Source organism: Schistosoma haematobium, chromosome ZW (assembly GCF_000699445.3).
Source record: "Schistosoma haematobium chromosome ZW, whole genome shotgun sequence".
NCBI lineage: Eukaryota > Metazoa > Platyhelminthes > Trematoda > Strigeidida > Schistosomatidae > Schistosoma > Schistosoma haematobium.
In genome coordinates, this window is record NC_067195.1 from 26752075 (window position 1) to 26766873 (window position 14799).

General features: G+C 36.5%; 1 protein-coding gene across 2 annotated transcripts in view; it reads right to left on the bottom strand.

Annotated features, from left to right (window-relative positions):
• The window catches only part of ACSL6_10 (Long-chain-fatty-acid--CoA ligase 6), a 51186-nt gene extending 49674 nt beyond the window's left edge, over positions 1–1512 (bottom strand). For both annotated transcript variants that reach the window (XM_051218696.1, XM_051218695.1), the window contains exon 1: positions 1473–1512. Coding sequence is in view for 1 of the 2 variants with exons in the window: in XM_051218695.1 (XP_051070875.1) it covers positions 1473–1485 (13 nt within the window). In the remaining variant the exon portion in view is untranslated. The remainder of the gene's footprint in view (positions 1–1472) is intronic.
• Positions 1513–14799: the final 13287 nt, after the last annotated feature.

Sequence of the window (14799 nt, forward strand, 5' to 3'; positions counted from 1 at the left end):
AGCCGCAGTATCTGGATATCATGAAAATGTAATCCACGTTTTTTATTTATTTAAACACATAAACATTGGTACAAGGACGCAGCAAATAGATATATGCTACATAAATCATTCTATGTGTGTGAGAGCTGGAATACTGTTCGGGTGCCCAATCCTAAGCAGGTAATGCACTTAGAGGGGCCACATCCAGAGTCCTCGATCTGAGGGTCTGAACCACAAGGCAGTGCAGCAACGTAAGGAGATGCAGTCCCATGGTAGACGGTGACCAACAATTGCTTCATACGCAATTTGTTCCCTCAGGATACTGGAGTCCATGTGCACCATTGATTTGGAATCAGGGTTTTCCCACTCTCCTAAGTGAACCCTCCGTGTCCACCAACCCACCTAAAGCGTCTGACACTCACTTTCGGCCATCTCAGTTTCGTAAACCACATCTTTACCGTGAGAAAACAGTGATTACGACTTCCCACGCAGTGATTGTATACGCGTAGCCATATGGGAGCATTTCCAGAGGGAAAGCTGACTCTCCTCACCCTCAGCCGTACCAAGGGATTTGCGGACAATCCACATTCGGCACTAGCTGCAAGATAATTTTGACGTAAGCTGTGTTACACCATTCCCACCCAACCCGAAAAGACAATGACCACTCACATAGATCACCGGGATTAGTGAACCTCGACGAGATCTGATATACTGTTTGTCCCAAGTCGTAGCACTTTATAACTTTCTTTACATACTGTAAAACTACCTTTGTGTTCCAACTTTTTCTTATATTTATAAACTTTATTTCTAGTATGTTGGATTACAAACCGAACTTTTTAAAAACAAAAACTAATGACTCCCAGTTTGCAAATCAAGCCATATTGCCTTGACAATACCTATTCAGTTTCCAACTTTGTAATTCATATTTATCCCGAGGTCAGGATTTAGTCTCAACTCGTCAATCAGGAAAACTAAAGAGCCTGAGTGAACTTTGGGAAGAATCTAGGACAGATAAAAATCTAGATTTTAAACTGTTTTTGTATTTTGCGAAATTTTCGGAAAGATTATTTTGGATTGTCCTGAAATTTACTCTAAATTGTTCGATTTCACCTCAAACGTACCAGCACATGATATCAGATACATGATGTCCTCTTTGCTGGAAACACCTGAAACTTGAATCGTTGTTCGTGTTCAAATACAAGTGATACCGAAGCAAAAATGATTCCTCAAATACATTCATGATATTAATTTTTCAGTCGTACACGCCAGATAAGAAGCTGAATGAGATCTACAGCGGACTCTCTGGATTCCAAAACTAAGTTTTTTATGAACGATACATCCCACAAACTCGCACCCAAAGAGTGTACTGAACAAAAAAAACGCAACCTCAACACTATCAACAAGAATTAATAAAAGGACGGCCAATTTTTTATATACAGGATATTTTCAATCAATCCTGCTTGTCACACAATACACATATAAGTGCAACTTACAGAAACCAAACATATCAAGCTTGTTATATTGTGCTCTTTTGAAAAGAAACTATTTGAAGAGTTGCGCAAATTGAAGAGGTAAAACATATAGAGTTTGATCAATCATACATAAACTAGAATCTTCAGAAAAAATTCCGAACACAGTGAATAACCTGTCGAATTATTTAATTTCTCCCTGACAACGAAGTAAAATAATTTATTCCACTTTTCTGACCTTGTATGGGTGATGCTGAAAGTTTACGGCTAAAGCACTATAGCATGCAGTATCCAACCGAAAGTCAGTACCTTACTACAATCGTATCTTCACTTCTCTTGGCCTAACAGAGTGTGGGGAAAGTTAGGACAGACCTACATTGTAACTACTACTTGCTACTATTTTCATTTCTTCCATTAATTCTCATAATTACTACATTTACTATGAGTGACTGTAAAAGTTTTTTTTAAAAACGCATGACTTTGGATTTTTTCAGTTTTCTTTTTGAGTCTCCATAGCATGACACACTGATAACTACTCACAAATACATTGCGGTACACATATGTCTCTTGCTCTCAATTACCTGTTATTATGATAAAACATCTATAATATATTTGTTATAAATGTTTACAGATAGCAGTGATATCCCCAATATATGCCATATCTGCATATACATTTCGAATTATAGCAGCTATGATTAGAGTTATTAACTACTTATAATTGTGGATTACTACACCGATTCCTGACAATTCAAGTAACGTCCAGTATATTTTTCTTGTATGTATGGGTTATATTTATTAAATTAATGGATTAATTTTTAGACGTAATAACTTTATCATTATCTTAAAATTGATATGTTCTTGGTCCACCACAAGAGCAATACATTCATGGAACTGTCCTTATAGATCAAATAGTAATAATCTGGTCTTTTGCATATTTCGTCGATCAAGTACACTTATATCCAACTTTTTGAGACAAGCCAATGAAGATGAGACAACTATCACTGGTTCGAAGGAACAGCTGTATGTTTACTTTATCTTTCAAGCCAGTTGGTAGACAAATACTAGTTGAATTGTTTGTTCACTAGAGTTTACAATATATGCTGGGCACAGAATAGTTAAGTCTAGAGATTTAGATGAACAGTTAGTATTTTCAAGAGTATGCGCTAACACCCCTCAAATTATCACGGCGCAGTTAGCCATGTTCTGGACATCGTAACGAAAATAACAAAGGAAAACGTGTGAGGAAACGAAAAAATCAATTTGAAGTGATTTACGAGTTAAATAAAATGAAAAACGAGATATTCAAGGAAGAGGATCGACATGAGAATCAGTTGTTTACCAATGAAACTTATTTGGCAATTTGCAGTTTAAATTGTGCTTTCGATATAACTTTCGCTATCGAACATATAGTTAACTTGTAAATGGTTTTTTTTGCACTTAATAGCAAGGAGCTACAACTGGTTCACGAGGCTATATATTATGCGGTATTTCTATAAATTAAAAACTCTGTGATGCTACTTGTCATCGTAAGATCAGATACTCCCATCTTTTTGAAATCGGTCAACACATGTGACACAGGATAGGCATCACCAAAACCACCGAATGGCAAATAGAGAAACGAATTTTCAAAGTACCTTCAGGTCAACAATGAATATGTGACATCTTGATGTACACGTATTCCTAATTAGAGTGAGTCGTTTCAAGGATAGATTTCAGATAATTGATACAGTGTTGCTGAAATAGTCAAATGTTTAGGTATTATAACACGATTGTGATACTGTATGGTTTTGTGATGTGCATGATACTTTTCATTAGGTAGAAAACAATCTCCGTGGTTCCGCTTGACTGATTACTATATTTATTACTACCATAATACTTATTGTATGATTAAAGGAAAAATATATTGATTGTACAATAAGAGAAGTGTTAAGTGAATTTCAACTAGTTACCCAGTCAAATTAGGCTCGTTAAAATGAACAACTTAGAGCTTACAAGCTGTTTATCAAACATGGATTATTTGTTCAAGCATAAAAATGTCACTGGCATTCAGGTCTCAAAAACGGCTTTGTTTTTAGAACCTTTATAATTGGAAAACAGATAGTCGGGACTGTAGGATATCAATTATATATATTGGGATGGTATTCGATAACTTTAGAATTCCCTGACTTATATCCACTAGATCTTGAGAAGGGTGTGTAGCACAGCGTACCTAATAGTAATCTAGTGCGGATTCATGACCAACAGCTTCTAGCTGTTATATACAGTATAATTTTCAAAAACATACGGAACAACTTATTTCGAGGATTCACTCACCTCCATTACACTTAAACACTCAAATGAGATACTCGAAAAGTACACAATAGATAGGGAATCCCCACATCATGAATCATAAAATGTTCAATCTCGAGAACGAAGAAAGGGATTTCAACAAATTTTATCCACTGTTATGCACCAACGTTAATTAGGGGTATTTGAATTAGTGTACTAAGAGTTCAAGAAATACTTCATTTTAAGAAAGGTAAAACTGGATGAGCACAAATGAACGTATCATGTTTCGTATTCGTAATCAGTGCACAAATAAGTACAAACGAATCATCAGTTAGTAAAAATACCACATCCGCCACACCCTAAATGGGAATCTGAATCTCTGTAATCAGTTGTACTTTTCCTTGCGTTCATTGTGTGTATGTCCGTTTATGTATTGGATATAGATCTAGAATGTAATCAGTATTAGAATCAGTAACGAAAATTGGAACGGACTCACCTTGCTTCTTGTAACGATTAGGTTGTTATGACCTGTTTTAGTAGACCCTCCATACACTATGGAAAAAAAGTCGTTTTACGGAGATTTTTTGTTCTTACAATTTCACCACTGTTTCTTCTGCGGACGATCAGGAGATTCTACACTGGAGGACTTTATCTGCTCTCCTCTCCAGGTTTTTGAATTTCTCACCAGTGGCATAAGTGACGTTTGTTTTCAAGGTCCTGAAATTTCTTCTTGCACATAGTCAAGCGTAATTCTTCGCACTTTGATTCCATAGTTGGCAAGTTATCAAGCACTTCATTAGTACCGTTATCAGTGGTCAATAAGGAAAGCTATCCCTGATGCATTCTTAAATTTTCTAGACCTAGCATAGATGTTCCGCAAACAGTAATGAGGAATTCACAATTCAGGATTAAATATTTATCAGTACATATATATTTATATTATATTATGATGATGCTTCGTGCCTCATAGTGAACGCGTCCTGTGGATCAGACGCTTTCCAAATGAGTACTGTACGCAACATATCAATTTAAATGCAGCAGTGTCTGAAATTAGCATAGGTTTGAGGGGTTAGAACCCTGATTTCGTTGGCTTCCACATCTGTGAACTATAGTGATAGGCCAATGCACTGCGTTCATTATTGTCGTTCACGTTTCCACAATTTAAAGTCCAATATCTATCTGCTTCCTTGGAAAAAATAGATGTCAGACAAATACATATTGACGAAGCACTGAGTGAAATAGCCTAATACAATCAGTGCACTTACATCTTTCTTGTAGAGAGAGATGGTTCTGGGGATCGCGAATGACAAAAGTGAGCCCACTCAAAGTTTTTACTGTATTATTGAGCAATACTAGTAATGAAAACTGTGATAGTTTGAAGTATTTGAATTACAGTATGAACTGAGAATCCCAGAAATAATGCAATTTAATCAAGTCGTATTAGATGAGCACGAATGGTCGTATTATTTTTGAAATTCGAAATCACGCAGTCATCAAGTATAAACGGACCATTAGTTCATCCAAACACCACATCCGCCACAGCTTAAATGAGAATCCAAATTTCTGCAATCTTTTGTCTCTTCTCCTTAGATTCATCGTGTCTGTCCGACCTTGTATTGGATGTGGACCCTTTATGATCTAGAATGTAGTCACTAGTATCAGAATTAACGATTGAAGTCGGAACGGACCCACCTTGGTCCTGGAACTGTATACAATCACCATGTTGGTTGTGTACTGGAAGCAGTGATATCTAGAATACGAACCATAAATTTTCCAACACTATCCTTACCACGAAATAATGTTGGACCTTCATATCCATTTAAATAACGTGGCTTCATTTACAATATATTTACCATATTGCTTAGAGTATTCATTTACAGTGACTTCATGATAAGTATAAACAACAGTTGATATGAAAAAATCCGAATTGTAATCAAAATCGAGCTCGTTAAAGACTCACACTTCGCATTGAACAACTTTCCCACAAGAGCCAAATAAATTGAGGACAAATAACATTTGATAGGACATCAGAATCTGATTTTTCTGAAGTATTTTCCTTAAATTTAAGTGTCAGAGGAGAGTAATGGGTCATTGTGAAATCGGCATCTACCAAAACTGCATTATGTTTTTGATCATCATTAGATTCATTCAACATATACTCCTCAGATTTGTAAGTCATTTCATCAGAAATATGTGGATCATTAGGACAAACCATATCTGTTGCAACAAAATGAGAAGTTGATTGATTAGAAACTTTTGACTCGGAAAAGATTCTGAGTTTCATTTAACTCTAGTCCGCTATGTGACTCTATACCGCTTTTCGAAGTCACGGATAAAGACAAGTGATCATTAGAAACACTCAAATTAGTAGGATTATAATTACAAAATTTAGTGTTAGTTGCAGCGAAATGAATAGTAGTTATTGAACAGATCCAGAAAACGTCTCGAAGAATGCCAAGAAAAGCTCTAAAAACGCTGAGAAACATCTCATCGAACCAATATGCTAAAGCGGTTTTGCCAGAAATATCTAGTGTTAGTTACGTCCATAACTAACAAATTAATTCGTTGTTTAAGCTCCCACTACGTCAATCTGGTCTTATGTGTCTGTAGTCTATCCCTGTTGCATGTGACCTACCAACTGAAGGACACCATTATCCTATTGTATTAATGTGAATCATAATTTTTATTCATTTTGATAAGACACTCAATACCAGTTGATATGTTTGTGCGTCCCACTTAATGACTGTAATTTCCTTATTTATTGTACTAAGCTAATCTTTTTTACGTTCAGAAACAGATGAAGTTTGAAGCCAAGTTGTCCTTGTTCTGACCATAGCTTTCAAATAGACTCCGGGGTCACCAGTATCGCGTTTACGGTTCTAGTAGTATATCTGTAGGACAAATTAAATCCTACATCTAGAAAGTGGGGAGTCACATGTCGAGATCCTGATTGGATGGTTACTTATACTGCTACTATGTTTAGCAGCATGCAATAATTTCCCGGAAACCTAAGGACATCCAAAATACTATAAAACCCCTAGATTTTCTGTACATGAACGAACCTATGGAGTAAGGCATTTCATTCCATATTTCGCGCCTTTTCTCTCATGTTCAAATCACTGTGTAGATTTAACTTGGGAGTTAATAGAAGAGCTTAGGAACCTAATCTAGAGTTCAATTAGAAGACTTATCAGTTGTATTACAGACTGACTGAATATATCCAAACTCACTACATTTAAAGCATTTAGAATTACGGAATACACATGAATTAATTTGAAGTAGCAATATCGCGATTGCTCGGGCTCACCGTTGTCAAAATGTTCGTTACAATATTTACTGGTCTTTACACCAACATTAACATAAATAGTAATCGGTAAAATACTTTCTTAGAAATACAGATATTATTGAACAGGAAATTTCATGAGAGTGTAGGGTGGTGTCGAGTTGAGATTAACTATGAACACCGCTACCAAGAAACACGTGCCAAATAAATCAGAAGGCGAGGGTTGAACGTAACCAATGAAATCCATAAAATCCCCGAGAAGTCAAATATCAGAAGACAGTTAATGGACCAAATCGAGATATATTCGCTGGCGATCTCGTGGTATCGAAAGGATACCGAGATCGTGCCAGAATACAAGCTTGGTTACAGAACGTAACCGAATTCGCGCGAAGTCACAATCAAAGGTGTGTCTATATGAATGGAAGCACAAAATAGCCGTCATTAGCACAGTCAAACAAAAGCACATTAAAACAAACACTGGTACAGTTGGTTATGATAATAATTGTTTTTATTAAACCAGTCGTGTTCTCGTGATAAATGTGAGTCACTACAGGAGCCCCCCGCTAGAAAGGGTTTACACTTTCGATAAATAGCGGTTTAAATCGTGGGACTGATCGGCTGACGAGCGATTGTAGGACGGAAGAACTGGCGAACAGGAAAGCGATCGTTGATCGTCGAGTTGTCAACGAAGGTCGTTTTCGGAGAACGGTACCAGGAGCGATGTGCTGTATTTGTTGCTTGAGTTGGCATGCTACACGAGAGTGGTTTGTATCGAGAATCTGAAGATTGCGTTCGTAGGGAATGCGGACCAGAAACGCTGCAGACGTAGGACGAAACCACGTTGAGCCAAAAGCCCGGAAGCGACCATAACGACGAAGTTCGAGACCAAGCGTATGCCAAGCATTCGTAACTAATATATCGACTGAATACGTTGACAAGAGCGTGGGTGATCAGGCCAGCTTTCGCCAAAGTTGACTGAAGTCGACGGTACCAAATGGAGATGGTCGAAGGCGTGGGCTCAGGAAACAAAAAGAAAATCAAAAAAGAGAAGAGTGTAGCATGCATGAAGAAGATTTGCATTCCATATCTGTATTCTATTTCTTAAGGAATATATGGTTATATCGTATTTGAATGCCTTAACCCACGTACTTTATGTATCTACAGGATCTATTCAAACCCCTACCCAATATCAAGAAATATATATAAACGTGTATGTTAAAGGACTGTATTCACTACTTTATGAACTATCATTTAAATCGTATTTGGATGCTATAAATTATTTCATTTCCGAAATTACCTGTCCAATTCGGTGAGTCTGTCGTAGTTTGTTTTTTTTTGACAGTGTTTTTTCCCAAAAAGCTGTTTCATATATTTGCTCAAGAAGCAACATAATAATCTTAGACGGTAATAATCTTCTAAACTACTTATCTCTGCACCTCCCAATTTTTACTAATACGGACTTTCAGTTTATATATGTATCACGTACCGTACTTTTTTGATTGTTTGATACTAATTATCGACATTTCTAAATTACTTTACTATATAAGGCTATCTTTCGTGTCATATGTGTTAAAATTTATACAACTTTCTCCTTTATATTCTATTTTGCCTCCACACAGATACTGACATAAATACTTCATCTCCACTACTATCTTCCTGCCATTGTCATCTGTTTTTAACACCACTAATCCTCACGATACATTCACTCTTGATTAAAACATAGATTTTGATTTTTAGACTAACTTGAGCCCTCGGAATTGATTTTTTCACCCCTATTTCGAACATTCTGTTCAATCCACTTGCTATATGTCACTTTCTTATCATGCCACAAAAGAAAATGAAGACCCCTGCTTCTAGGCGTCCAGCCGAGCGTAGGAAAACGACACAATTTAACACCACTACTGACACGATTTCCAACAGTTTCAACGAGACGAGCCACTCCATTCATCCGGAAGCAGACAAGCTTTTACCAGTTGTCTCCATTCCAGACATGTTGAAAACTCTGATGGTAAACAGTGATGATAATCGCAACTGCAACCATATGGATGCTATAAAAAAGTTGCAAGTAGACATGAACATTCTCAATCCGCTTAAATATCTCATCAACCCCAACCTCACAGAGACTCCAGATCAAATGAATGACATAAATATTTTCCTAGATCGTGTTGCATCAGAGGTATTTGAAAGAATGAGACCATCTAGTAATGCAATTGTGTTTAATATACCGGATACACATGCCCTTAAAAATATCAAATCTAGTCTGCTTAGAGCCAGCACAATGACACACGTACCATGTGTATGCACAAGATTAAAAAGAAGTCATCCTGGTATGCACTCACCGATTTTGTTCAAATTAAACTCATCTGTAGACGCTAGTGAATTTTTAAATTCCTTCAATTCATTGAGATAAAAACAGATTTTCAAGGATATTAAGACTCTTCCGGATAAAACACCATGCCAGAGAAAAGCGGGAAATAACTACAGACCATCAGCGTCAAACTCTCAATCGCATCATAATCCTAATGGTTGTAAAGCTAAGTCCGATTCTGAGAGGACGTCTAGCTTAACAACTTTGCCGCCACCGAAAAACTCTTCTGAATCTCATAAAGTTCAAAACCCAGAAGAAAGTAATCCCGATGTAGGTGGTGTCCATCCTCTTAAAAATGTTGACTTAGATTCAACCCGAAGTAGTTGTGCTGATGAAGAATGGGATAACACAATCCAAACCGCTGTTAGTGCAACACACAGTTACATTAACTGTGCAACGGATAACAGGACAACTAATCATAACATTCATATAACTGACCACGCACTTAACGTTGATATATTCGAACCTCGCAAACCATCGCAAGTATGTTTAACAGTACACAATCCTCTCCAACTTATGACGAAGCCGAAATCAACCACAAACCTTGGAAATAAACGTCTTAAACACGTTACCCAAACGTCAGGTATAAATAGTTATCTGAATTGTAATTGGCCACTTGGTCAAAACCATAGACCTAATAGCCTTCATGGTCCGGCTCCCAATATGTACAGTATGCCCTTATCAGATGTTATATCCAACAGCTATGAGAAAACGTTTTTTGTAATTCCGCCGGCGTTCCTGCCGGCAACAGTAAACATATTTCACATGATGACAAAGTGGTTGAAACTGTAGAATTATGGTCTACTATGATATTAGTACTGCTCTAATAATAGACCTAATCCTAAATTTGTAGATTTGTCGTGATATAACTGCCTAATCTATAAGATCTTACGTGGAAGTCACACCATCGACTACACCAACTCACTGTATCGCATCAATTACCAATACATGATGTAGAACAAGGTTAGGCTAGAGAAAGAACAATATATTTAATATGAATAGAAGATATAAGGTAACATTCAGCAGAGACCACGTCTGCATGGCCGAGCCATGCCACTCGATCAACTCCAGACCATTCAATTCATTCTTCGCGCCTTCTCCATTGTTAGGTATTTCCCCGAGTTAAATATTGAATATCTATTTTCTGAGTAGTCTCGTGTTCACAGCTTTGTGGATTGTGTGGCTATTGTCCATTGCCACTACAAATCTATTTCCCCTCGCAACACGACTCTTTCCTTAGCTAATGCTATGAGTATTCATGGAACTACCAATTGCGATTTATACTCTAACCTGCTTCACTATGATGACTCTGAGTTTCTTATTCTTTCGTTCAATGCCCGCTCTGTCTAATAAAATTATTCATCTTAAAACTCATTTATTCCTTGTAAATTCAACCATTGTACTTATTATGGAAACGTGGTGTAATTCATCTATATCCGATCATTCCTTCAATGTAGATAACTACGTTTTCTTTAGAACCGTTAGATGTTATGGAATAGGAGGCGGTGCAATTATCTATGTCCGTTCAGACATTCAAGAGTGCAAATTTGAGGATAAATCCCTTGATGCTATAGAAGACTCCACTTGGGTTACTGTAAACTGTGGATCCCAAAATTATTTACTGGTGGGATGCATATATAGACCACCTCATGCGGATACTAAGTTTGACAAATTACTAACAAACATATTTTCCATTGCTTCGCATCAACTGCATACTTTTAAAATCATCGGAGGTGATTTTAATCTGCCAAAAATTACATGGGGCTTGACTCCGGTACCAGGTCGATATAACAAGCTAGTTGAAACATTAGAAATTTGTGGATGGGTTCAACAGGTCCGAAAACCAACCAGGGGGAATAATACACTTGATTTAATGTTCACAATCAACATAGACTCTATCTCAGTGCATACCAGTCATGAGTTTTTTATGAGTGACCATAGAGTTGTATTGAGCATTATTCACTCTTTAAACGCCATATAATTGAACTCTAAAGCTTCAATGACTTACCAGAGCAGATATTTTGATCAACAAACATGGAAACGGACTGAAACTCTCATTCGATGTTTACCATGGGAAACTTATTTTACCACAAATTATTTTGACATTGCGCTTTCCAATCTATATCACAACCTGATATATTGTCTTGACTGCACTGCTCCAGTTATTGGCCGTGTGGCTTATAATGCTAATAGGGGCCAAAATACTTTTAAAAGAAAGCTGAGGAAATTAAAATACCGCTACTATGAGCAGAATGATGTGTATGCACTTCAGAGTATACTTAAATTAATCGACAGAAATGCTTCATCTAAACATAAGTATTTCATGAATATAGAAAATCAGGCTCTACGTAGTAAAAGCCCAGAATTATCAATACTTCGACTTTTTAAATCCCGTGTAAAGTCAAATTCCCTTGGCACGACCAAATTCTTCATAGTTAACGGAAGCATTGTTAACTACCCGAATACTATATGCGAACAATTCAGCAAGCAATTCTCGCAGTGCTACAAGACTGGAACTGAAAGCTCCATCATTACATTTCCAATGCTAACATCCAGACATCTGTCGAAAATTGATTTCACACCCTCCAACATCAAGCAGGCCATAGCTGCCCTGAAAAGGTCTTATGATGGTGGACCTGACGGGATACCTTCATCATTTGTGAAATATGGAAGTAGAGAATTTCCACTATTTTGTTTGAAACTTTTCAATCTATCTGTGGAATATGGGACCTATCCATCTGTATGGAAAACATCCCTTATCACCCCTAGATTCAAAACAGGACCACGTAGTGATATTATTAACTATAGGCCAATTAATTTGACATCCGTGCTCTCAAGAACCATGGAAAAAATCATCCACAAACAGCTACTATCATTTTTACTTTCGGCTAGTCTGATCAGCCCATCCCAACACGGGTTTATGACTAAACGCTCATGTTTCACATCGCACCTGGAGTTTTTTGATCAAATTACCCAGAAAAGAGATGTTGGTCAGTCAGTGATAGTTCTTTACTTCGATTTTAGTAAGGCTTTCGACAGTGTCTCACACAAACTTCTTCTTTTAAAACTCTCTTCATTTGGCATACAGAATCCCCTTTTATCTTGGCTCAAATCTTTTTTAGAAGAACGTAGCCAAATCGTTCGCTTTGGATCTTGCTACTCTAAACCTGTGAATGTAACCAGTGGGGTTATACAAGGAAGTGTGGTTGGTCCATTACTCTTTCTCCTTTTTGTCAATGATGTGTGTTCCCTCTTTCAGTATGGTAAACCTTTCCTTTTTGCTGATGACCTGAAAGTAGTTTATTCATTCTCTTCTCCCACGAAAGAAAGCTATATTTCAGCGGTAATCCAAGAGGAAATAAACAAGTTGTACGAGTGGACTATTTCGTGGAATATGCCACTTAATGTTGACAAAAGTGGATTTATTCACATTGGTCGCTGCCTTAACTTAAATCTGACTGTACAGACACATACACTCAAACCTCTCAACACTGTTCGTGACCTGGGTTTAAGATATAGCAATAGTCTGAACTTTTCTGAGCACATTATATCTCAAGTATCCAAAGCTAGAAAGCTGATCGGATTGATAATGATAAACTTCAATAATATCGAATCGAGATTATTACTATACAGAAAATGTATCTTACCCATTCTTGAATATGGTATTTTAGTTTACAGTAATTGTAGACATAATGACCTGATTAGAATTGAAGGTGTTCAAAGAAAGTTCACCAAAGCTGTTCTGGGATATTCCGATAACAAAGACTATTACCAAAGATGTCAACAACCCAACTTAGAACCTCTTTGGATCAGACGTATCAAATTAAATCTTGCCTTTATCTACCGGCTTATTAACGGTATTTCCTACTCATCGGTATCCACCCCTTCGTACCTCATGATATCATCCCACAATCTACGCAATAAGGAGAATATTCTAGCGATTCCAAGAACCCACACAAACTTACGTCAGAATTTTTTCCTTATTCGCTACTCAACCATGTGGAACAAACTGCCAGTGAACCTCCGTTGCAGTGAAACTACAACCCGGTTCAAAAGTCTCCTTGACGATTTTCTTTCCGAAAGTGGATTATGTCACCTATTGAATATCAATGTATTCAATAATGATTTATACAAACAAGGTCCGTCATTTATTTAATTGCTTGAAAAGCAAAATAAAAACTTTAAATCTTTTCACGTCTATTTTGTTTTATTTCTCTTTATCTTAATATATGAAGTCTGCTTATGTTCGTGTTTATCATTATTACCGTTATTAATATCATTACTAGTTCCCGACACATTAGCTATTCTTTTTGTATCTTCTTATCCTTCTAAACATATTTAACTCCAGATTGTCCTTTGAAATCAATTTTGACTTTCATGGCATCAATCTTAATTATTATTGCACAAATATTTATACTAATATCCGGTTTCACTCTGTATACTATTACATAAATCTAAATGTATTTATCCGAGTGCTTTAGAGGATTTTTATTTTATTTTTCTAAATTGTTGGTTTCCTTCTGAGGTTGATATTCATTACACAATTATTATTCTTATCATGGATGAATCTTTTCACTAGGTGTTCACTTCTTTTCTTTCTCTTCTTTCCCTCTAAATAAATATTATTCTGAAGATTACGAAGTTCGTAATTAAAACAATAACTTGTGTTACACTTAAATTAAATTCTCAGACCCGTTTTATCTTCACTATGCATAAATGACTACTCATACATATTGATATTTTATTATCCTTTTCATTAAATTGTAACTTTCATAGCATCACTTTAAATTATAACTGCACAAACATTTATTCTAGCGTCATATCTTACTACAATTATAAGTTATTTTTTCTTAATTATTTTTGTTACTAATTTAACGATACACACATAGTCGTTTATTCTTGTTCTGTGTTCATAAACACGCCTATTAGACTGTTTGCGTATTTCACGTCTCCTTTATTTCTATTCCCTTATTTTCTCCATTTTCTTCTTTAAACTCAATTCAATATTCTTCTCAATTGCACAGACCCGATTTATTATTATTAATATTCTACTATAATTACTCTAATTGTTTTTTAAATGGCAAGTATAATGCTGACATTATTGAAAATTGTGTATTATTGCATTTTTTGAAGAAACCCGAAATGGTTTCTTCACAACACTTATGTACCCATAAGATGTTTGTGAATAATAATAATAATAATAATAATAATAATAATGTAGCATAGGAATAGTCCTACACCGTATCGGTTGTTAACTGTGCGGCTAGTCGCGGAAGCGTACGGGCAACCGTATTCGACGACCGGAACGTGAGACGGCAGTCTCGTTCGTATCTCGTGAGCCTGCAATCTCATCCGAGGTCAGAGGCGGCGTGGTCTGCTGATCTGGACTTGAGACTGTCGTCTCGTCCGTAGACGGCGCAGATGACGCGTGC